Here is a 26,088-nt window from a genome sequence, read left to right on the forward strand (position 1 = left end):
AAAAAAAAAAAAAAAAAAAAAAAACCAGTTATCTAAAGGAACCTTTATCTAAAGGATAAAGAAAACCTTTTATAATTTTGTATTAAGAGCAGTTAAGGAAAAGACCTCTAGTAATCCTGTTTGATCAGTAAACCCAGGCAGCGATGTGTGTTGATAAGAACATTTTTATACATTCAGGTTGTAAATAGGCATCCATTTGTCAGAGCAAATTACACAAATCCCAGATTGAGTCTTAGCTATTTCTACCTAATATGTATTTATGGTTTTCCAACCAAAAACTTGGTACATTAAATCTATACCCTTATCAGATATTGTTAACTAGGGCCTATGAGACATTGGGCATAGGTTTCCTTTCACTAGCCACTTTGGGTCCCAAGTTTCCATGTGGCATTTAGGGCCATGTAGAATACAGAGAGGCCATGTGGAGCAAAGATAATGTCTAAAAGATATTGTTTCTCCCAGCATGGCCAGGAGGCAGAGTTGAGATAAGGAAGAGGACCTTGAGCCAAATTTAGGTAAAAGGTTTAAATCAATTTTTGAAGATATATTAATTTTATTAAAACTTTAGAAAATTAGGGCCGGCCCGGTGGCGCACTGCGCGGTGGCGCTCCCGCCGAGGGTTTGGATCCCACATACAGACCGGTTCCCCCTCACTGGCTGAGCGAGGTGCGGGCGCAGCACAGAGGTTTGCGATCCCGTTGCTGGTCCTGGTCCGGTACGGGCGTGACACTGAGGGTTGCGATCCGTTGCCGGACACGAAAAAAGACAAAAACGGAAAAAAAAAAAAAAAAAAAAAACTTTAGAAAATTAAAGCCATGTGAACTTGAAAAGTATACTTATTTATTTAATGAGTGTGCATTAATTATAAGTCAATTTGGTACCATGTAGACAATACAAACACACATACACAGACATGAACATGTAGACATACAGGTTACATTCATATATATATATATATATATATATATATAGACATGAACAACAAAAACAAGTAAGGATCTTATAGATTTTGTTTAAAATGTAATAAAAGAAAACCTCACTAGCATAAGAGGTCAGGTTTAGATTGTGTTTCTAAAGAATATTAGAGCTTATCAGTGAGGTCTCACCCTGTTTTAAAGAAAGCAAGATAACGAATTTACAGTGTAAAGCAAAGTATGCAAGCCTTTTCAAGAAGATGCAGAGAAAGTTTTCCCTTTTTAAAAAAGTGGCATAGAACTTTACCAGAGGATTTTGTGAAGAAATACATAGATAAGCTTAGAAGAAAATTTAGAAGTCTGTTCAAGATAACCAGCTGGATATCAGAAAATTTGAGAACATCTAGTTAAACAGGTAGGTTTTAGCCTAGTTTCTGTTTCTCAAATGAGTTACTGAGCTTAAGCACTGAGCTAATGAAAGCCATTTGACTTTTGAAGCTTTTTAATTTACCCGGGTCGATTTGGAGCTTGTTGTCATCATTGTCATTACTGGTGGGCTCATGTGTACCATCCCCGGTGAGATGGGTTGAGGTATGATGGTGAGGCATTGAGATTCTGGGATCAGATTCAATTTTTTGTCTGGTTTGGGGTTCCACATAAGGTTTGACAGCCTTAACAGGAATCCATAGTGGGTCTGTGGGTGAAAGAACAGATGCATACCCTCTCCCCATGTTAACAATTCCACAGGTCCCAACCATTGTGGTTCTGTCGGCAGGTAGTGGCATAAAACCGAGGGTTTAGGTCTCTCTTTAGGAGGTATAAAGTGTCATTCTATGGCTGCTAATTTTTGAGAATTACAATTTTAAAAATGTAGTGTAAACAGAGCTTTAAATACCTGTTCATGAGGGGCCAGTCCTATATCTATATTACCTCTCCTTTGTTTACTTATTTGAGATTTAAGAAGGCCATTAGCTCTTTCAACAATTGCCTGGCCAGTGGGGTTAAGTGGGATTCCTGTGACATGTTTAATGTTCCAGTTGTCACAGAATACTTGAAAGACTTTGGAGGTGTATGCCGGTCCATTATCTGTTTTAATTTGATTTAGAATCCCCATGGCGGCAAAGGCAGAAAGACAATGTTTTTTAACTGTTTAGCAGTCTCTCCTGTTTGGGCAGTGGCATGAATAAGACCAGAGTAAGTATAAACAGTAACATGTAAATATTTAAGACGTCTGAAAGGAGCATAATGAGTGACATCCATTTGCCAAATTTCATTACATTTTATTCCTCAAGGATTAACTTCTCCAGGGAAATTAGATTTAGAAAACTTCTGACAATTGGGACAAGCACATGGACAATATCTTGAGCTTGTCTGTAAGAGATCTGATGCATGTTAGCCAAAGCTCATGCACCCTGATGAAGAAACTGATGAGAATCAACAGCTTTCTGTAAAACATTATTATACATAACAAAGTGATCAGCCATATCATTTCCAATTGATAAAGGGCCAGGAAGACCAGGATTAATAATATCAGGATCATACCCAGTAAGTACTTGACAATGATGTCTTCCCCTAGTGAGTAAATGAATATGTTGTTCTAATTTAGTATATAATTTCTTTTTTTTTGTTGATGGGGTAAGAAAATCCATTCAATGCCTCCTATCTGAGGAAGAAATTGACAAAGCAAACCTGTGGGACTATGTGGGGTATTTAAAATAATGAAATGAATGACTTGAGATTTAACAATATGTGTTAATTGTCTGGAACATAAAAAGGATTCAATCTGTTTTAATTTTAATTTTGTTTCTTCAGATAAGTAATGAGAGGAGGACAGATCAGGGTCTCCCTTTAAGGTATTAAACAAATACTGTAATTGATAAGGAGGAATACCCATAGAGGGCAGAGCCAGTTAATATGGCAAAGTAATTTTTGAAAATCATTTAGAGTAACAGGATCCTGAATATGGAAAGATATATTTTGTGGCTGTATATTTCTCTGAGTGATCGAAAAACCAAGGTATTTCCAAGGCTCCTTTTTTTGAATTTTATCTGGAGCTATCTGTAAACCACCATTATTAACTTGTTTGATTAAATGTTAAGAAATTTGTGACAGCACTTCTGGATTGTCATGAGCAATAAGGATATCATCCATGTAATGATAAATAAGAGCAGTTGGAAATTTTTCACGAGTCGGTAGAATAGCTCGCTTGATCTGCAAAGTCTTGACAAATAGTAGGGCTATTAATCATTCCTTGTGGGAGAACTTTCCACTGATATCTTTGAGCACATGCTCCTGCATTAATGCTAGGAAGGGAAAAGGCAAACTTTTCTTTGTCTTCTAGGTGTAAAGGTATGGTAAAAAAGCAATCTTTTAGATCTATGATAATTAGATGATAATTGTTAGGAATGAGGGCTGGATTAGGGAGCCCAGGCGGTAGAGCCTCCATGGGAAGACTGCAGGCATTAATTTTTCTTAAATCATGTAATAATCTCCATTTTTCTGATTTTTTAGGAATACAAAATAAGGGAGTATTCCAGGGACTATGCAATGGCTCTAAATGTCCATTTGTAACTGCTGTTTAACAAGTTAAGTAGCTTGATCTAATCTCTCCCCTTTAAGAGGCCACTGCTCCTCCCAAACTGGAGGACCAGGGGTCCATTGTAATTTGGATGGTGGAACTGTGGCCATGGCCATCATGATAAATTTTGAAGGAGATGTCCCAATATTAACATCCCATTGAGCAGGGAGGTCTCAGCCCTACAGAGTTTGAGGTAGATCTGGAACATAAGGCATAATGGAGGCAGTTTGTCCCTCGGGGCCGGTACACAACAAAGGATTTTTACCTTGATAAGGGATTTTAGGCCCACCTAATCCAGTAAGTTCAACTGGCAAAGAAGTTACTTTCCATAATGGATTCCAATCTTTTTTAGCAATTATGGTGACATCAGCCCCCGAATCTGTAATTAATTTTTGTTCAACAGATAATGTCAACAGTAGCTGAGTCTTATCTAATCTTTGTATCAAAAATGCATCAGGGGAAGCAAAAGGTTGAAGTTTAGATTTTGTTTCAGGAATTTTGTTCCAAGTCTTTATGGCTGCTCTAGTTGTTTGGTCAAGTAACATGTCCATACTAATTTGAACCTCATTTCGTAAATTTTTGAGTGAAATAGCATGTAAGACTTCCCGATATTCTTGTAGCCATAGGTATATTGAGCAGGAGTTAAAACAGTTTTTTCAAGTGTTTTCCAATCCCAAGGGGTCAAATTATACCAATTAGCAATTGATTCTAAGTATCCCTTAAAAGTACTATGTAAGCCATTTTCTGTTATGCTCTTTTTAAATCTTTCAAACAAGGAGAATGGGAGGTTTTCATGTCTCAACTGAGTCCCAGTTCTTACAACAGGAGAGACATGACAAGCATCAACTCCCATGTTATGTCCTTCTTTAAGACAGGACTCCATCAAAGGAAAAAATGAATTGTTTGCCTCTAAAGGTGGAGGTGAGGGAAGAGGAGGTAAGGACTGTTTTTCATCCTTTTTAATGGCATAAACATGTTTTTTCCTTTTGTTAAGGTCCTGAATAATTTTTAAAGCAATTCGACATAATTTCCAAACCATTATAATCAATAATAATTTAGTCAGATGACGGTTAGTTACTTTATAACCTACTACCTTAAGGAGGCATGGAAGTAGTGACCCATGTTGAACTTCCTTCTTAGTGAACTACCCATAATCACATGAACAGATAGAAAATTGAGAGAGTAAAAAGCAAAACTTCTGGGTGAAGCCCTAGCTAGACACTGCCACAGGTGTGCAATTGCTTAATCAAAAGCCACCTGTGATCCTTTTTACCAGCGTGATTCCCCCTTACTGGGATTTCCCTTTTGATGGGATGAGTAGATGTCCTTTTCCTTTTCTTTCCAAGGCTTGGCAGGTCAGTCTCCAATCCGTGGACCCAGAATTCATCACATTGGGGTCACCATTTTTTACACCACTTTTCCCTGTGTAACGGATACGAAGAAAACAATTACATGAATACTCAAGCACTATGTATGCATTGAGGTCTGGATGGACTGCACTTCAGTAATTTCTTCATTAGGAGGAGCAAAACTGAATGTGGAAGCCACCTTCAAAGTTAGCCTCTCCCTTTTATTGTAAAGACAAGGAAGTTTTACAAGAAAATTCAGTTGATATAACCATTACAAAAACACAAGGATATCAGCAGAATCATGGCTAACAAATGGAAAACTAGTAATGTCATTGAAATAAGCAAAGTGACATTCCATAATGCAATTTGCAAAAGGTTAAGTCAATCCACCAACAAAAGCTTGATCTTAGCAAACACTATTTTTCCCTACAGCAATTTCTCCAGCATTTTTACATATCAATCAAGTAACTTGTCTGTCCTTGAACCAGCAACCTTGCTGTGTTACAATTCTATATCTAACAGAGATTTTAGCCTGGGGAAAGTTTCCTGTCTTTTGCAAGGTTAACATTTCTATATGTAATCCCAAAAGGTTAGGCTAAACCTGAGACTACAGGGCTTTGGAGGCTCTGTGAAATACATTTGTTTTGTAGTATACTCCACATACAAATTTGATAAAATGGACTAATTCATTGAAAGACACAAACTACCAAAACTCACACAAAAAGAAATAGATAATCTAAGTAGGCCTATATTTATTAAAGAAATGGAATGAACAATAATAACCTTTCAAAATGGAAAGCAACAGGCTCAGATGGATCCTCTGGTCAATTTTACCACACATTCAAAGAAAAAAATTATACCAATTCTTTACAATCTCTTCCAGGAAATAGAAGGACCATGTCCTATCTTATGCTATGGGGCCAGCATTACCCTAACACCAAAATCAAACAAAGGCAGTACAAGAATGAAAAACTACAGTCCAATGTCTCTTAAGAATGTAGATACAATAATCCTTAACAAAACATGAACAAATCAAATCTAACCACGTATAAATCCAACTGCACACCACTAGGAAGTAGGATTTATTCAAAGTATGCAAGGCTATTTCCATATTTGAAAATCAATTATGCAATCTACCACATCAATAGATTAAAGAAGAAAAATCATATAATCATATCAATTGATGTAGAAAAAGTATTTGATAAAGTCCAACACACTTTTATGATAAAAACTCTCAACAAATAAGGAATAGAGGGGAATTTTCTCAGCTTGATAAACAAAAGACTTACAGTTAACATCATAACTAATGGTAAGAAACTGAACACTTACTCTCTAAGATAGGAAACAAAGCATGGATGTCTCCTCTTACCACTCCTATTCAACATTGTATTGGAAGTCCTAATGAGTATCATAAGATAAGAAGAGGAAATAAAAGGTAAACAAATTAGGAAGGAAGAAATAAAACTGTCTTTGTTTGCAGATGACATGATAGTCTATGTAGAAAGTTTCCCCAAATTGACCAAAACTTCCTGAAACTAATAAACAAGTATAACAACGTAGGAGAATACAAGGTTAATACACAAAAGTCAATTGTTTTCCTATAACCTTGTAATAAATAATTGGAATTTGAAATATAAAACACTAACATTTATAGTAGCACACACAAAAAGAAATATATAGGTATAAACCTAACAACAATGTACACAATCTATATGAGCAAAAGTACAAAACTCTGATGAAAGAAATCAAAGAAGATCTAAATATACAAAGTGATATTCTATGTTCATGGAGTAGAAGACTTACTATTGTTAAGATGCTAATTCTTCCCAACTTCATATAGGTATAAACCTAACAACAATGTACACAATCTATATGTGCAAAAGTACAAAACTCTGATGAAAGAAATCAAAGAAGATCTAAATATACAAAGAGATATTCTATGTTCATGGAGTAGAAGACTTACTATTGTTAAGATGCTAATTCTTCCCAACTTGGTCTGTAGATTTAATATAATTTCAATCAAAATCCAGGCAAGCTATTTTTAGATGACAATCTAATTCTAAAGTTTACACAGAAAGGCAAAAGATCCAGAATATCCAATGCAATACTAAAGAAGAACAGAGTTGAGAACTGATACTACCTGACTGTAAGACTGTCTTAGCCTGTTTGGCTGCTATAACAAAATACCTTAGACTGGGTAATTTATAAACAACAAAAATTTATTGCTCCTATTTCTGGATGCTGGAAAGTCCAAGATCAAGGCACCTATCAGATTTGTTGCCTGGTGAGGGCTTGCTCTGCTTCATATTTAGCACATTCTAGCTGCGTCCTCACATGGCAGAAGGGGCCAAGGGACTTGCTCAAGCCTCTTATAAGGATACTAATCCCATTCACAAGGGTGGAGCCCTCATTACTTATCACTTCCCAAATATCCCATGTCTTAATGCTATCACATTGGATATTAGGTTGCAAAATATGAATTTTGGCAGTATACCAACATTCAGACTATAGCAAGGACTAACTACAAAGCTATAAAGTTATCAAGACAGCATAGTACTGATAAAATAGTAAACACAATGATAGATCAATGGAAAAGACTAGTGAATCCAGAAATAAATCCATACAAGTATAATCATCTGATCTTTGGCAAAGGAGTGAAGTCAATTCAATGGAGAAAGATTAGTCTTTTATCAAATGGTGTTGGAACAATTGGATGTTCATATGCAAAAAATGAATCTAGGCACAAACTTTATATCTTCTGCAAAACTTAACTCAAAGTGCATCGCAGATCTAAATGTTAAACACAGAACTAGAAGAAAACAGTAGAAAATCAAGAGGGAGGATATGCTTACCAACAGTAGAAGAGGGCACATGGGGGTACAGTGGGCATTTGTCAGACACTGTGTTGGGCACCTTCATCTTTGTTGTCTCATTTAATCCTCACAGCAAGGCCTGATCCTTGACATCCTGGAGCAGATGGTGAAACTAGAGAAGTTGGGTCCATGGGAGGACAGAGCCAGCCCATCACCCTTCCCTGTGTCCTTCCTAACTCTGCCTGTCCTTCACTCACTTCAAGGAACCCAAACGCCCGCCTCAGACACTGGGTGATTTTCTGGCAAGGGAGTGAGAGGGATCTGCCCTCTCTGTCCTCAAACCTAATTCCTCTCTAATTAGAGGCAGGGCCTTCTAATTCATGATAGGACTGAAAAAGCGGAAAAATGACAATATCCAAGTGAGAGTGAATGTTCATCAAAGTATAAATGACAAATTAGTAACTTTTATGTTTTCCCAGCGGAGCGGGGGTGTATGCAGATAGTAGACTGTGCCCCTTTACTTAAGGGGCACAATAAAGTCAGGGGCTTCGGAGGAAGAAGCCAGAAAATAGACTGCCTGAGGGTGCCCAAGAAAAACTTTAATGACCACTTGTCAGCTCCCATTCACGGCCAATCTATGGACTTGGAACCAACCGGGTCCGAGTTAGAATTCCATTTCTGTGCCTTACTAGTTTGTGTGACCTTAAGCAAGTTACTTAGCCTCTCTGAGCCATAGTTTCTCATTTGTAAAATGAGGACAATCCCAAAACGAGGATTGTTCTTTGCAGAATACCCACATGAATTAAAAAAATATGCATGAAGTGCCTAACAGCATCCAGCTTTTAACTGTTGCTCGAACAATATTATTTTTATTGTCGCTTGCAAAACTCAAATCAAAGCTGAGCACAAAGCAACTTCACACCTTGAGTGGCTGCCAGGGGGTTACCTCAACAGGAACCACTGGCCTGGCTTGTCTAGTGCTGAAAGGGGCAGAAGCTCTCAGGGCAGGGCTGGCATGAGACACCAAGAAATGGTCCTCAGACCGAGGTGTCTCTGCCTGTAACCTATCCGTGGTGTACCTGTTAGTTTCAACCCTGTGGGCTTGTGAGAAGCACCCAGTGTAACCAATTCACCTTCCATTCTGATTCCAAAAGATTTTTACTGGGTACCTGCCATTTGACAGGTTTTATTCTAGAAGCTGTAGATACAAAGATTGAAGGTGTGTGGTTTCTGTTTGGCGGTAGCATAGCTCAGGAAGATGAAAGAACGCAAACCCCGTCCCGAAAGGCCGAGGCTTTCGCTGAAGGCGCAGCTGGCCGTGCACGCGGGACGCAGACACTGGCATCCATCCCCGAACCATGCAGGAGACAGTTCAGAATGTCCCAGAACGCAGCTTACTCAACACGGGGTATCAGTTTTCCCCATGTACCGAGATAGCTGAACCGGTAACACAGAGCTCAGCTTGCGTGATCGCTGGGGAAGCCCGCGCACACCCCCAGGGGCGCGACAGCGAAGCGCTGCGCCGGGAAGGGTCCACGGCGACCGGTGCGCGCTCGCCCGCCCCGAGCCCCCTTGCGCCCGCGACGAAGGCGGAGGCGTCCCCAGGGGAAAGTCCTCCCCCTGGGCTGGCGATTTCTGCCGGCGAAAGTGGAACCTGGAAGTGCCTTTCTGTGGTCTAAATGGGGAAGGAATGGAAGAAAGAAAGGGAGGGGGAAGTGGGGGGAACGGGGATGAGAGGAGGGAAGGGAGGCGGTGACAGTCCTGCGGGCCAAGCTTGCGGGTAACGTGAACACACCAGGCTCCCGAGGTTTTTACGGGCCTCACACCAGAGCGTCTCCTTTTTACGTTTCCTTTAAGGAACTTTAAGTTCTTATGTCCTCACTGTCTCATCCGGAACGAACTGCACGTGGCCTTCAGCGGAGCCAGTCGCTAGCTCTGTCACTCGGTATGAATGATGTGACCCCCCGGAGCTGCCTTTCATCATCTGTGAAGTCATGACGTGGGGAGCATTAAAGCCAAAGTGTAGAGTGTTGCACGAGCAGTTCGTGGGTTTTCGGCCTCAAGTTTCTTTCAAGCTCTCAACAGCCAAACGGAAGCTGAAAACACTATCGCACTAACATGTGAATTCGGGGAAGCATCACCAGGGTTCTTCACTATATCTTGAGACCTGATTAAGTCAAGAAAGCAGATTCACTGTTGTGTGTGTGTGTGTGCATGTGTGTGTGTGTGCATGTCTGCGTGTGCAGCACAGCCCTAGAAGCAGTTCCATGTGTGATGGATTGAATGACGGCTCCTCTCCTGGGACTGCATGGAGTTCCTTTGCTGTTGCCAGGGACTTCAGGGATTCTGGACAGTGGGCCCATTGCTGAGAGCTTGTTCTGTAGATATTTATAAAGCAAGAAGAACCTAGGGGAATAGTCAACAAGCATTTACCACTCTCTTAGTGGGCAACTTCAGTGGCACAGAATGGGCCTGGGGATAAAAAACAATGTGGAAAACTCTGGGGAGGGCCTATGTAGCCAGAAGCGTGTTTGTCAGCCGAGAAATATTTTCCATGTCTATGTGCCAATTGTTTTATGTGCATTTATTTAATCTTCCTAACAAAATTCTGCATAGTAGGAATTTTTATCCCCATTTTACAGGTGAGGAAACTGAGGCGCAGAGAGCTTAAGTCACTTACCCAAATTCATACATGTAGCAAGTGCCAGGTCTGGATTTGAATTAGGTTTCAAAGCCAGTACCTTTTTCTCTTTTCTATCATGCTGCCTTTCCCTACAAGCCTAAATTTCTAAGCAATAAATATACTCCAGTGATAAATTTCCCACTTTGTTTGTTCTTGATTCCAATCTACTCTTTCCCCAGAAATAGACAACAAAGCCACCAGGGTCCTGGAGGCCGCTTCGGTCGTCCTTGCACCATAGTCAGCACAGTGGATTTTTGGCCTCGTTGCTTTCCCATCAGACTTCAGCAGAAAAAGCACTATATTTTCCAGCTCAGTACAGCACATCTCTGGCTCTATTTTCTCCCTAGCAGGAACCAGAGGGTCTGTCTCTCTGTGTGTTGTCAGACTGGCTAAAGAGTTACATATGTCGGCACAGAATACCAGGGCTTTGATGTGAGCTCTGCATCAAGGAAAGTCCTCACTGCTGCTGTGTCCTGGCTCGGGCTCTGTCTTTCATCAGGTTCCGAGATGCATCACTGCCTGCCAAGATGAATGTCAATGAAGCAGCAGTTTCGTGGGGCAAACTCTGCTTTCCAGGACCTGTGTTTGCATAGGGCAGCAAGAAGATGCTGATTATTCCATGGCGCCCAGCTTTTACTTCCTTTGGGGGAGGTCATTTGGATTCTTACTGGGTCTACATAGTCCATGACATCCAGAGGGCTTCCATGAGAGTAAAAGGCTCATGAGAGTAAAACAGTGAAGTGAGTGCATGTTACAAACAAGGCTCAAGTCCAAGCAAACAGTACTCACGTTTGCAGTTTCATGTCATTCTTATGTGAACCCCGTATGCTGGGCACAGCAGGAAGAAGTATTTCCACAACAGGCACTTGGCTTCCTCAAGATCACACAGAACCATGCCCTTGGGCCCCTGGTGTGGTGCTCCTGCAGGTGATACATTTCCCCAGATGACTGTTAGGGACCTGTCTGTGATGAGCTCTCCATGATTTTCTATCACAGGCACCTCTTCCTTTATCAACTTGGACCACATCAATAAAATTCTTAAGAGTATGTGCCCAGAGAGGCTATTCACTTCCTCTTATCCTTTCTTTCTACTTATCTTCATTTCTTCTGAGCTTTGATTATACTCTAATGTTATACTCTAATTTATTTGTCTTTTCTAATTAGAGCTAGTACCTCCAGAACAATTCTAGATAATCATAGTGATAGTGTCATCCTTGTCCTGTTCCTGACTTCAGTATAAGTGCTTGTAAATGTTTTCCTAGTAAGCAAGATGGGGTCAGATAAATAGCTTTTATTATGTTAAGAGAGTATCCCTTTATTTCTGCTCTGTTAAGAATTTTTTTAATCAAGAAAAGGTAATCTTACTCTTTAAAATGTCTTATATTTGTGTATGTTTTATCATGAACATTTTGCAAGAGTATTAATATGTAAAATTTATAAATAAATAAATGAAAATATATTAGGAGATGCCAATCTTTTTCCCCCCAACTGATTCAAGCAATCAAAAAAGTTTGGAGACTGTGCTAACTTACAGTCCCACCAACAGTGTAGGAGGGTTCCCCTTTCTCTGCATTTTCACCAGCATTTGTCATTCTCCTTTTGATAATAGCCAGTCTAACTGGGGTGAGATATTTCAATGTGGTTTTGGTTTGCATTTCCCTGATGAATAGGGATGTTGAGCATTTTTTCATGTACCTATTGGCCATTTGTATGTCTTCTTTTGAGAAATGTCTATTCAGCTCCTTTGCCCATTTTTCAATCAGATTATTTGTTTTTCGTTTTTGATTTTTTTTTATTGTTGTTTGAGTTCCTTGTATATTCTGGATATCAATCCTTTATTGGATGCATAGCTTGCAAATATTTTCTCTTATGCTATAGGTTGTTTTTTCGCTCTCTTGATTATTTCCTTTGCTGTATAGAAGCTTTTTTAGTTTGATATTCTCTCATTTGTTTATTTGTTCTTTAGTTGCCTGTACTTGTGGGGTCTAATTTATAAAGTCTTTGCTAAGTTCTACATCCTGAAGTGTTTCCCCCATGTATTCTTCTAGGAGTTTTATAGTTTCAGGTCTTATATTTAAGTCTTTAGTCCATTTTGAGTTGATATTGGCATATGGCTAGAGGTGTGGGTGTAGTTTCATTCTTCCACATATGAATATCCAGTTTCCCACCACCATTTGTTAAAGAGGCTGTAGAATGTCATTGGTATTTTGATTGGGATTGCATTGAATCTGTAGATTGCTTTGGGGAGTATGGACATTTTCACAATGTTAATTCTTCCAATCCATGAACATGGAATGTCTTTCCATCTTTTTGTGTCCTCTTTAATTTCTTTCAGCAGTGATTTGTAGTTCTCATTGTAGAGATCTTTAAACTCCTTGATTAATTTTTTTTAAGGTTTCTTTTTTTTGGGGGGGGGAGCTCTTGTAAATGGGCTGGCTTTCTTGATTTCTTTTTCTGCTAGTTCATTGTTGGAGTATAAAAATGCAACTGAATTTTGTATATTAACTTTGTATCCTGCAACTTTACTGAATTTGTTTACCAGCTCTAGGAAGTTTTTGGTAGAGTCTTTAGATTTTTCTATACATAGGATCATGTCATCTGTGAACAGGGACAGTTTGACTTCATCTTTTCTAATTTGGATGCCCTTTATTTCTTTCTCTCACCTGATTGCTCTGGCTAATACTTCCAATACTATTAAATGAGAGTGATGAGAGTGGGCTTCCTTATCGTGATAGAACTACTGTAAGATCTAGCAATCCCACTGTTGGGTGTATACCCAAAGGAATGAAAATCATCATGTCGAAGGAAAACCTGCACTCCCATGTTTATCACAGCTCTGTTTCCTATAGTTAAGATATGGAACCAACCTACATGTCCACTGATAACCTAAATGTCCATCGACAACCTAAATGTCTATTTACAGACAACTGGATAAGGAAAATGTGGTGTATATACACAATGGAATACTATTCTGCCATAAAAAAGAATAAAATTCTGCCATTCACAGAGACATGGATGAACTTGGAGAAAATTATGTTTTTGTTTTTGTTTTTTTTTAAAAAAAAGATGACCGGTAAGGGGATCTTAACCCTTGACTTGGTGTTGTCAGCACCACGCTCACCCGAGTGAGCCACGGGCCGGCCCGGAGAAAATTATGTTAAGTGAAATAAGCCAGGCACAGAAAGAGAAATACCACATGTCCTCACTCATAAGTGGGAATGTAAAAATAAATAAAGGAAGGAAGAAAGAGAAAGAAAGAACAAACACATGTTGAACTGTTAGAAGGAGAGAACAGAACTGTGATTATTAGAGGGGGGAAGTAGGAAAGGGGTTAGGGAGAAATTGGTTCATGGACACAAAGAATATGTATGTTTTATAATGATGTCATACTATCCTGACTAATGTCAACTATCCTGATTTGATCATCACATGTTGTACACAAACACCGATGGTCAACTCTGTACCCCACAAATATGTATGATCAACTATGTTTCAATAAAAAAAATAGTTTGGAGACCATGGGTTTAGAGGATTATAATAAAATTACTTATATTAAAATAGTAACATTTACCATATACAATTTAAATTTTTCTTTGGTAATGCAGAAGACCCTTCACAATCTTGAAGACTGTTAGAATCATCATTATGGATATTGGTTATCTTTTCAATTGATAGAAGGTTGGTTAACTGAAAATCAGTCACTGGAAGGCCCAAGTTCTCCTCTGAAAAAGTCCGATTTTTGTGGCCCTCTGAATGTCTTGGTTCCAGCAAGTAGCTATAACTGGACTCCCCAGCCCTCCCAATACCCTCCCTTCTATCATGCAGGCACCAAAATATGCCAGAGGTAGGCATAGAGGGTGAGCTCTTTTGGCTTGGGCCCTGCCTCTCTGGATCATGCTGCCTACAGTAGAGTGTCCTGGCTGAAAGATGCTCTTTCTGGAAGAGGCAGGGTGGGAGCTGGCACACCTATGGGCAGAGCAGTTGAAGGGTGGCAAGGAGCCAGACCTCGTAAAGACCCACTGCCTTGCTTCAGCACAGTGGTGACTTCCTATCGGGGCTACTGCCAGAAGTCTTCCTGAGTGGTTGATTCTGAAAAGCAAAGAGGCACCAGTATTCTCTGTAGTTATAAAAAGGGAAAAGATAGCTGGCGGGATAAATATCTCAACCAACAAATTCTTTTTATGGGATATCTGCCTTTCTGCAAATTTTTACTGAACCAAAACATGTGTTCTTTTTAAATTAATACATGCAGTGCAAAAACTCAAAACAATGTGCTGATATATTCTATAAAGATAATTCCCAGGCTAACTGTGGTATGGTTTACATTGTCAACCAAAGCAGGAGGTTAGGGGAGGAATTTCAGGAAATCTTAGAGATGAGAGGTTTGGGTTCACGTGAAATGACTGCTCTGAAATCTGAATTCAAGATCAATTCTCTCTCTCTTTCTTAATTACATAGTCAAAAGTGCAAATTCGATTCAACTTTAAAAGTATTTATTGAGCATTATGGGAACACAGAAGCAAGACAGTAAGATGTGCTGTCTTTTAATCTATTTAGGGAGTTAATATGTGTCCATATGGAGTAGTTAATGATTGAAGGAAATATAGAATTGAATAACAAAATAAGAAGCTTAGATTGTGTTGTGAGAGGTCGGTGACCTCGTGACTGGGATTGTATCAACAGGGGTTCTCATAAGTATAGCAGATCAAGAGAACAAGAGTGACACGTGACTTACATCTCCCTTCTCCCAACAATGTTCTGGTGTCACAGGCCCAATTTACCTGCTCAACTTCCTCCACAGGGTACTTCTGAAGGTTGTTTTGATTATTTCTTCCTGGAATGGGAAGGAAAGAAGAGCTACTGTCAGCTTATTTATATACTGCCAGTATTAAGGCAAGAAAGAAAAAATAACCTACTAGCAATTTACGAGAAAGATTTTGGTACTGAATTTAGTCTCACTGAGCTAGTAAGAACAATTGAGTTAAAATAATGGATACCCAGCGAGCACATGAAAAGATGCTCAATATCATTAGTCCAGGAAGTGTCAATTAAAGCCACAATGAGATACCACCACACATCCAGTAGAATGGCTAAAATTAAAGAGCGACCGAACATAGCAAGTATTGGTGAGGACGTACAGCAACTGGAACTCCCATGAATTTCTGATGGGAGTTCAAAATGGTGCAATCAGCTGAAAAACAGGTTGGCATCTTTTTCACAAAGCTTACTTGTGTGTACTAAGTACGTGCACCTGCCGCTTGACACAAAAATGCCAGTTCTGGATTTTACCTCCCTTCACCTGTCCCTCTGCCCCCAAAATAAAAGCATGTCTGCAGAAAAACTTGTATGTGAATGTTCATATCAACTTTATTCATAGTAACCCCAAACCATAAATAACCCAAAACAGGTGAATTGATAAACAAATTATGGCATATTCAAGCTACACAATACTACCCAGAAACAAAATGGAATGAAATATTGATGTACCCAATATCAATCAAAAACATACTTGCTGAAAGACTACTACCCACTGTAAAAATCTGTGTATATGGTATTTTAAGAAACAATTAACCTAGAGTGACAGAAAGCAGATCGTAGTTGCCTGAGGCGGGGGTGCGGGTGGGTGGGAGATGGAGTGGGAAGGGACAGAAAGGAACTTTTTGGAGTGATGCAAATGTTCTCTATCTTGATTGTAGTCGGAGTTATGCTGTTGTCAAATTTGTCAAAACTCATCAAATTGTACAGTCGAAATGTGTGCATTTTGCTGTATGTAATTTGCACTGCAAAAAAGAAAAGGAGGCACCCACCCTTTCTCATGGAAGGGTTTTAGGGACAGGTAGACCACTGAGGGGTAGCACTCACTTCTGAGAGAACGCCTTGAGGGTGATTGAACAGTAGGCAGCTGGTCCCCAAATCTGTTAAAATGCTGTAAAAAGATCGAGGCTGAGTCATACATAGGCCGGGCAACTGTGGTGCACAGTCTGCTTTGTTGGATGATTCTTTTGAGACCTGACTCAATTCACTGGCTCTTCCCTTGACTTTCTTAGCTTAAGTTGGGGTCTAGTTATTTCTGTTCTCAAAGATCTGATCACTGTGTTCCTCACGGGCTCTGCGCATCCTGATGGGGGCCTCTGCTCAGAAAGCACGGCCAGCCTTGGGGCCAAGGTGGGACCGAGCTGGGACCGAGGTGGGTGCCCATCAGAAGGGGTGCAGCAGATTGTTCTCTTTTTGAAGAAACTGGGTGTTGATAATTCTTAGCTGAGTGGGTTTGAGGAAACCCAGGTAAACCTTCCCCTCACCCCCACATTTCTCCAGACAAATCAGGGAGCCAAATGGAACAGTCCAGGTTTGGCGAGATTAGACAGACCATAATCTCAACTAAGTATGTTATGGAATGTTAAGTACAGTTCTGTAACAATGAAAATTCCCATCTTTATAACAAAATTAAGAGGGGAAAAAAAGTATGACTATGAGCAGCATCTTGTGGAAAAATCACCACTATCATGTGCAAGTAAATCATTCCCTGAGTAGCACAAGGCACTTTTCTAGGCCATTCCCATGAATTTATCTTATGTGGACAGCAAACTCCCTATCCAAGGCCCATCTTAAATTACTGTTTTCCTTTTCAATAAACCATTTTCTCCCCGAAGGGATAAATTTGTATGTTCTTGGCCAAGTTAGCAATTACACAAATTTCAAAAAAACTATGTTTCTTTTAGAAGTCAATCTTTCTTAGCTGCCTTAAGCACTTTTAGAAAAATGGAAACAAAGGGGAGGAAAAGGAAACAAAGTCAGTCCCTAAGGACATTAAGTCTTAAGTGGTTTAAGACGGACTGTATGGCTCTGAATATGATTTCTTTCCACACTGCCCAGGCCAGGGCTGGGAGTCAGCACCTGGGTCTAGTCCCACTCTCTCATTAACTAGGTATGTGACATTCAGCAAACCTAGCTTTATTCCATTTTTCTTATGGTCAAGTAAGGGTGATATCATTTTCTTAACCTATCTTAGTGACTAAAAAGTTTCACTGAAACATCAGATGTGATAACAATTTGAAAAAATTAAAAGTTTAACATGAAACCTATATAAAGTGAGTTTTTTTGCATTTAAAAGAAAACGTTTAACATGTTATAATATATGTGCTTTCATTATAGATATGTAAGGACTGGACCTCTAAAGAAACAAATATCATCTGTCATCTTTTCCTTTTCCAATACTGTTACCAGGTTAAGAATAATCCTCTGTGACTGCTCTAAATCTTTTTAAAGTTTCACACTGAGGTGCTGTAGAAATTACTTTATTATTAAAACAAACTGGAAACTGAAGCCTAGAAATGGATAAAACCTACAATTTCAAGACAAAAAAAAAAAGCAATTGGGTCATAGAAATGTCACAGTGAATAACCCCGGTATGTGGTCTGTGCTCCATCCATCCAATGAAGGCTGTAACAGTGAAACATAAACAGAATGCACACAGGTCTGTACAGTTTTTAGGGGAGTAAAAGTGTGCATGAATCTGCAGTCCAAGGGCTGGCCTTGGCATTGCCCTGGTTTCAGGTCTCACTGTGGCTCCTCTAGTCCCCTCTGGGCTTCCCTTTCTCTGCCTTGCCTTCCCCCGTGTCACCCCACCCCCGGCTCACTTCTCTTCCCCTCCCTCTTTCTCTGCTCTCTCCCTGTCACATCCTATCTGAGGGGAGAAATCACTCTTAGTTTTCTCTTTTAGGAACCTTAGGATCATGTGAAGTGTTTTTCTTTTTCTCGAGTTTATTTGGTTTAACAAATATTAATTGAGGTTAATTGAGTACATGCTGCTGGACAGAAGATACAAAGGTGAATGATACTTGGTCCCTGCCCTCACCTTGCTGAAGATCTTATGGTTGGTCTGGCTGGAAGAAGATACAAGAACGTGCTCTGGCTCTTTGAGGGGGTGGCAGCATAACCAGTTATGTGGATCAGAAGGTTTAGTGGCAGGACTTCCATCCTCGAGCCAGGCCTTGAGTGGGGAGGGAGATTTCCATGAGTGGGAATGGGGGAAGGTGGCCCTACAGGCAGAAACAAACCAAGCCAGAGGACAGAAGAGTGCCAGGTGGGTTGTAAACAACAATCAGCCCAGTCTGTCTGGAATGCAGACGGTGTGTGAGGTGGGGGTGCTGGAGCAGACGGTGTGTGGGTGAGGTTGGGGTGCTGGAGCAGACAGTGTGTGGGTTAGGTGGGGGTGCTGGAGCAGACGGTGTGTGGGTGAGGTGGGGGTGCTGGAGCAGACGGTGTGTGGGTGAGGTGGGGGTGCTGGAGCAGACGGTGTGTGGGTGAGGTGGGGGTGCTGGAGCAGACGGTGTGTGGGTGAGGTGGGGGTGCTGGAGCAGACGGTGTGTGGGTGAGGTGGGGGTGCTGGAGCAGACGGTGTGTGGGTGAGGTGGGGGTGCTGGAGCAGACGGTGTGTGGGTGAGGTTGGGGTGCTGGAGCAGTGTGTGGGTGAGGTGGGGGTGCTGGAGCAGACAGTATGTGGGTGAGGTGGGGGTGCTGGAGCAGACAGTATGTGGGTGAGGTGGGGGTGCTGGAGCAGACAGTATGTGGGTGAGGTGGGGGTGCTGGAGCAGACAGTATGTGGGTGAGGTGGGGGTGCTGGAGCAGACAGTATGTGGGTGAGGTGGGGGTGCTGGAGCAGACAGTATGTGGGTGAGGTGGGGGTGCTGGAGCAGACAGTATGTGGGTGAGGTGGGGGTGCTGGAGCAGACAGTATGTGGGTGAGGTGGGGGTGCTGGAGCAGACAGTATGTGGGTGAGGTGGGGGTGCTGGAGCAGACAGTATGTGGGTGAGGTGGGGGTGCTGGAGCAGACAGTATGTGGGTGAGGTGGGGGTGCTGGAGCAGACAGTATGTGGGTGAGGTGGGGGTGCTGGAGCAGACAGTATGTGGGTGAGGTGGGGGTGCTGGAGCAGACAGTATGTGGGTGAGGTGGGGGTGCTGGAGCAGACAGTATGTGGGTGAGGTGGGGGTGCTGGAGCAGACAGTATGTGGGTGAGGTGGGGGTGCTGGAGCAGACAGTATGTGGGTGAGGTGGGGGTGCTGGAGCAGACAGTATGTGGGTGAGGTGGGGGTGCTGGAGCAGACGGTGTGTGGGTGAGGTTGGGGTGCTGGAGCAGACGGTGTGTGTGTGAGGTGGGGGTGCTGGAGCAGACGGTGTGTGTGTGAGGTGGGGGTGCTGGAGCAGACGGTGTGTGGGTGCAGTGGTGGGTGTGGGAGGTCTTCTGGAAAGACAGGCCGGGCAGGAGCACAGGGCATACAAAAGCCCTGCTGAGGACTTTGGCCTGTGTGCTATAGGCAGCATCGAGGCAGATGTCAAGACATTGGTATTAGTCTGCTCTTACTCAGGGCACTTTACTTACATAGGTAAGTGCCCACCCTGTCTCCTGTTCTTTGCCACCCTGCCCCACCCAAGAGCAGCCATAGCCCCAGGAGGAAGGCTTGGAGAGCCATCCACCCTGCTGGGGGTCCCTACAGAACTTATGGTGGACATGGTGGTGGGGATGGTCAGCGGGCAGCTCCCAACTTCCACATCATCCAGCCCCAGGGACAGCTTGTTTCTGAGGGCCTGCATTGCACTTCAGACCCTACCTTTGACCTCCAAGGAGAAGAATACCAACAGGGTGTTTCTTGGTTCCCTGCTCGGGACCCACCGTGACTCAGGCTTCAATGTTTACTGGGATCCGCCCGCGGATGAGGTTGAGATGCGGTGGAAACTGGAGGTGCAGAAGTGGGCAGAGCTGAACCAGTGGCTGCAGCAGGGCCATTGGGGCCATCGGGGCCATCGAGCCAGCCCAGTGTGCTCAGAGGACTGCAGTTCTCCGAGGGCTCGCTCTGGGAAGAAGGGCTGCTGAGGGAGTTACTGCCATTACCAGCAAGAAGTGAGGCTGACAGGAACTTTTCTAAATCATCCGTAATAAAAAAACAAATGTCAATCAATCGTGCTAGAGGAAACACCAGGATTTCATCTTCTATCTTCTCAACAGAAAGTGACTTTAAAAAACTAGACTCCAACCAGTTAATAAATAATACTATGTTATTTTTTATTTTTTATTTTTTCTAAAAGATGACTGGTGAGGGGATCTTAACCCTTGACTTGGTGTTGTCAGCACCACGCTCACCCAGTGAGCTAACCGGCCATCCCTATATGGGATCCGAACCCATGGCCTTGGCGTTACCAGAACCACACTCACCCGAGTGAGCCACGGGCCGGTCCAATACTATGTTATTTTTCTGGATGTTCAGATATTTATGGTATTTGTCAACTTTTTAAATTTTATAATTTGTTGTGATCTTTTTCTTTCTAAATACATAGTCGCTTTCATACCTAATTTTGTATTTGTAATTTTGTATTCTTTTTCTTAAAGATTCCCAAATGGTGAAAGCTTCAGACCCCCCTTAAAATGTGGATCACCCCCTGAATGGCTCCATATTAACTCAATAAATGTTTGATTAATTACAGTTGCAAAGCACACTGAGCTTCAAGGATTGAAGAACACAGGGAAATAAACTGCATTTCAAACAAAGAAACAAACTAAACTAAATTAGTGGCTTGGCTGGAAAATCACTGTCTTCATGACTGGGACCTTTTAAAAAATTAGGACGGTCAGTGTTTGGCTCCAGGCAAATTCCACACCCAACATGGTGGGGCCAGTTTGCCTGACTGAAACTAAGTATCCAATTAGGGCTCTGCTAGAGCCACAGTTACGTGGCATTAAAAATTTATAATGCCATTTCCACATGTAATTTTCAGCAGATTATTTTTCCAATTTAGTTCCCCAATTTTAAGTTAGTTGGGATGTGCAAACATAAAGGATTCAGGAAGGAGGAAAAGTATAATTTTACTGTCTACATGCAAATTTTCTGTGTCAAAGCACAAAGATGCTATTTAAAAACAGACAAAATGTTATATCAGCATTTTAACCAAAGTCCAATTTAATACGTAATTTCATAGTACAATTGGCTCATCTTGCTTTATTTTATAGAGTGGATGCATTTGAAACATTACAAAAACTTGTTTAAAAAAAGAAATGGAATATTTCTGAGTTTGCTACAAAATAATAGTTTATGGTACTAGACAGTGGTGAAGTGTAGATGGTTTTTTGTGTTATACTGCTATGAAGTTATAAGTTCCCAAAGTTACAACTTATGGTGTTAAAAATCTAAAACATGGAAAATATATACTAACAATGGTTTTCAAAATACTGAACAGCAGAAAAGGAAGGACAGTGGTCCCTGAGAGACAGGTAACAAACAAGATAAATCCTGCACTTGCCCTCGCTTACTGCCTCAAGAGAGTTTCCAGGCCACAGTGCAACGAGGGGGAACCGAAAAGGAGTCCAGCAACCTCCTTTAAATAGAGGAGACAGAGTTGAGACTACGGGGAGACCAGAGCTGGTAGAAGACTTGGATGACACTATCAACCAATTTGACGTAATTGACCTTGAAAGAAAACACATTCTTTTTAAGTGTACATGGGAAATTTACCAAGATCAAACATATTCTGGGACATAGAACAAATCTCAATAAGTTTAAAAACATTCAAGTCATATAAACTATGTATTCTGACTACAATGGAATTAAATTATAAGTCAATAACAGAAAGAGATCTACAAAATCGCCAAATAGCTGGACACTAAACAGGCTTCTAAATAACCCTTGGTTAAAAAAAAAAAAATCCAAATAAAAATGAGAAATTATCTTTCACTGAATGAAAATGAAAACACAACATTTCAAAATTTGTGGGATGCTGCAAAAGCAGTACTTAGGGAGAATTCTATAGCATTAAAAAACCTGTATTAGAAAAGAAGAAAAGTCTCAAATCAATGACCTTGGCTTCTACCTTAAAAAGTCAGAAAAGCAAATAAGACCCAAGGCAAGTAGAAGAAAGGAAGTAATCAAGATCAAAGTGGAAATCAAGGAAAAGAAAATAGAATAAAGAATATCAATAAAACCAAAGCTGTTTTTTTGAGAAGTTCAATACTGGTCAGTAAAAAGGGAAAATAAATTACCAATATCAGAAATGAGAGAGGTCTTATCATTAAGGATTTTATAGATAATAAAAGGATAGTGAGGGAATATTATTAAATTTGTGCCAGTAAATTTGACAACTTAGATGAAATATACAAAGAAGCAAACTCTTTGAAAGATCCTAACTACCAAAGCTCACTGAAGAACAAAATAAGAATCTTCACTTCCACTACTTCTATTTAACAGTGTATTGGAAGTTCTAGCCAGAACAATAAGGCAAAAATGAAACAAAACAAAACAAACCCAAACACCCAGATTAGAAAGAAAGAAGCAAAACTGTTTGTATTGTCAAATGATATGATCACTTATGTAAAGAATATAATAAAATCTACTAAAAAACTACTAGAAATAACTGAGTTTCAAGAGGTTGCAGAATGCAAGGCCAATATACAGAGATCAATTACATTTCTATATACAATGAAAAATCAGAAATCAAAATAAAAACATTATAATTTACAATAGCATCAAAATATAAAATACTTAGGGATACTCAACAAAAAACGTGGAAGACCTATACATTGAAAACTGCAAAACATTGCTGAAATTAAAGACCTAAATAAATGAAGAAGTATAGTATATCCATGGGTTGGAAGACTCAAAATTGTTAAGATGTCAATTCTCTTCAAATTGATCAATGCAACCCCAGTTAAAATCTCAGCCACTTTTTTCCTGGTAGAAATTTAAAAACCTGATTTTAAAATTCATGTGGAAATGCAATAAATCTGGAATAGCCAAAACAAATTTTAAAAAGAACAAAGTTGGAGGATTAACACTACCTGATTTCAACACTATAAAGCTACAGTAATCAACATGGTTTGGTAGTGGCATTAAGATGGATAAATAGATCAATGGAACAAAATAGAAAGTCCAGAAATAGACCCACACTTGTACAGAAAATTGATTTTTGATAAAGATACAAAGGCAATTCAGTAGAGAAATGATAGTCTTTTCAACATATTGTGCCGGAATAATTAGATATCCAAATAACACAACAAATGAACTTCAAGCCATACGTCATGTACCAAAAAAATGAACATCCCAATTTAAAAAATGGGCAAAAAATTTGAACAGACACTTCACCAAAGAAGATATAGAAATGGCAAATAAGCACATGAAAAAATGCTCAATATCATTTGTCATTAGGGGAATACAAATTTATACCCCAATAGATGCCTAGTGCAGTAGCTGAAATTAAAAGGACTGACCATACCAGGTGTTAAGAAGGCTAAGCAAGTAGAACTCTCACACTATTGGAGAGAATTTAAAATGATAAAACTACTTTGGAAAACAGTTTAATAGTTTTTTAAATGGTAGACATACATGTACTATATTTTCTACTTCCCGGTATTTATCCAAGGGAAATGAAAAGCATATGTCCACTCAAAGACTTCATGTGAATGTTCACAGAAGATTTATTTGTAATAATCAAACACTGTACTGGAAATAGCCCAATGTCCATCAACAGGTGAATGGGGAAACAAATTGTAGTATATCCATGTGATAAAATACTAGTCAGAAATAAAAAGTAATGAACTATTAGTACATGTTACTACATGGATGAATCCCAAAATAATTATGCTGAATGAAAAAAGTCACATAAAAAGAGTACATAATGCATAATTTTATTTATATAAAATTCTAGAAAATACAACTTATAGCGACAGAAAGCAGATCAGTGGTTGTGGGTGGAGGTTGCAGAGAGAGAGGCAGGTGGGAGAGATGACAAAGGGACATGAACTGGCTATTATTAAAAAGACCAAGAATAATAAGGTGAGAAGGCGGGGAAAGAACTCTTCTACACTGTTGGTGGGACTGTAAATTAGTAAAGCCATTATGGAAAACAGTATGGAGGTTTCTCAAACAATTACAGATAGACCTACCATATGATCCAGTAATCCCACCGCTGGGTATATACCCAAAGGAATTAAATCATCATGTGGAAGGGATATCTGCACTCCCACATTCATTACAGCTCTCTTTTCAAGAGCCAAACTACGAAACCAACCTAAATGTCCACCAATGGATGACTGGATGATGAAAACATGGTATATATACACGATAGGATACTACTCAGCCATAAAAAAGAATGAAATTTTACCATTTGTAGCAACATGGATGAACTTGGAGAAAATTATAAATTAAACAACCCAGGCACAGAAAGAGAAATACCACATGTCCTCACTCATAACTGGGTGGGAAGGAGGGAGGGAGAGAGGGAGGGAGGGAGGGAGGGAAGGGAGGGAGGGAGGAAGGAAGGAAGGAAGGAAGGAAGGAAGGAAGGAAGGAAGGAAGGAAGGAAGGAAGGAAGGAAGGAAGGAAGGAAGGAAGGCAATAATATGTTGAACTTTCAAAAGAAGAGAACAAACCTAAGGATACTAGAGATGGGGGGAGGGAGGGAGGCGGGTTGGGGAGTGATTGGTCGGGTAAGGGGCATAAAGAATAATTACAATTTGTAATAATGAATATGCTAATAAAAATATATATATAAAAAAGGAAAGTTTTGAGGCGATGGAAATATTTATTCTGATTGTGGTGATGATTTCACGGGTGTAAACATATGTCAAAATTTATCAAATTATACACTTTAAATATGAGCAGTTATTTGTAGGTCAATTATACCTCAATAAAACTATTAAAAAAGAAACACCAGTCTTGTGACTTGGCTTCAGGCACGTAAAGCAAAATATAGGTTAGGGAGCTGTAAAATCACAGAACTTCAAGATATTAACTTCATTTGGTTCTAAAATGTACCTTTTCTTTAATTGTGAAATAAACTACTTTTGTTAATTACCCAGTGAATAGGCCGTAAAGTCCATAACGAGGTTCTGCCTACACACACAAATCAAGCAGATCAAGTTTTTTTTAAAAAGCCTTCATCATCCCCCGTTTTTTTCTCTTTCCTTATCTTGGGGATGGAGGGAACTACTTTTGTTAATTACCCAGTGAATAGGCCTTAAAGTCCATAACGAGGTTCTGCCTACACACACAAATCAAGCAGATCAAGTCTTTTTTAAAAAGCCTTCATCATCCCCCGTTTTTTTCTCTTTCCTTATCTTGGGGATGGAGGGGGGAGGAGAAGGCGGGCATACAAAAAAGATTTAATATAAGGAAATATACACAATAGGTTGTCAGAAATTTATTATGTGAAACTAAAAAATGTATACCACTATCCAAAAAATAAATTTATCCTTTCTCCCTACCTTTCTTTTCCTTCTTTCTTTACTATCCTTCTTTACTTTTAAAAATATCCTCCCTTCTTCCTTTCCCTTCCCTCCTTTTTTGCCTGCTCTCTTTCCACCTTCTGTCTCTTACTCCGCACACCCCCACCTCCTCCATTTGCTGGCAGGATTGCACAGAGCCTCAGACTACAGCATAGACTGCAGCAGCTGCCCAAGTTCAAATCCTTTGCTCACTGTGTTAGGCATGGTGTTTAATATCTCCTGCTTTAGCTCCTCTATCTGTAAATGGGCTAATATCAAATGTTCCTTCCTCGTAGGGTGCTGTGAGGATTTAATGAGCACTTGGAATAAGTAATCACGATGTGTTACCATTTTCAGAGTCCCATTCTATCTAACCCTAACCCTAACCCAGGCACACTGGATTCTAATGAGTTAAAAACAAATCGCCCTAGGCTCAAAGAAGAATGCAGAAAGCATGAGGTTCCAAGTTCTGGAAACTGGTTCAGGCTCAGCCAGTCCCTGA

General features: G+C 40.3%; 1 protein-coding gene and 1 pseudogene across 1 annotated transcript in view; both read right to left on the reverse strand.

Moving 5' to 3' along the window:
• Nucleotides 1-9,650, reverse strand: part of LOC103600798 — a 17,398-nt pseudogene extending 7,748 nt beyond the window's left edge.
• A 5,282-nt stretch (nt 9,651-14,932) lies between these two features.
• The window catches only part of RMDN2 (regulator of microtubule dynamics 2), an 86,810-nt gene continuing 75,654 nt past the window's right edge, over nt 14,933-26,088 (reverse strand). Inside the window, exons 13-14 of the mRNA XM_008585127.1 lie at nt 20,010-20,258; nt 14,933-15,171 (exon numbers count right to left, since the gene is read on the reverse strand). Of these exons, the coding sequence (XP_008583349.1) occupies nt 20,225-20,258 (34 nt within the window). The 3' untranslated portion in view covers nt 14,933-15,171; nt 20,010-20,224. The remainder of the gene's footprint in view (nt 15,172-20,009; nt 20,259-26,088) is intronic.

This window comes from Galeopterus variegatus, unplaced genomic scaffold (genome assembly GCF_000696425.1).
Source record: "Galeopterus variegatus unplaced genomic scaffold, G_variegatus-3.0.2 Scaffold3466, whole genome shotgun sequence".
Classification (NCBI taxonomy): domain Eukaryota; kingdom Metazoa; phylum Chordata; class Mammalia; order Dermoptera; family Cynocephalidae; genus Galeopterus; species Galeopterus variegatus.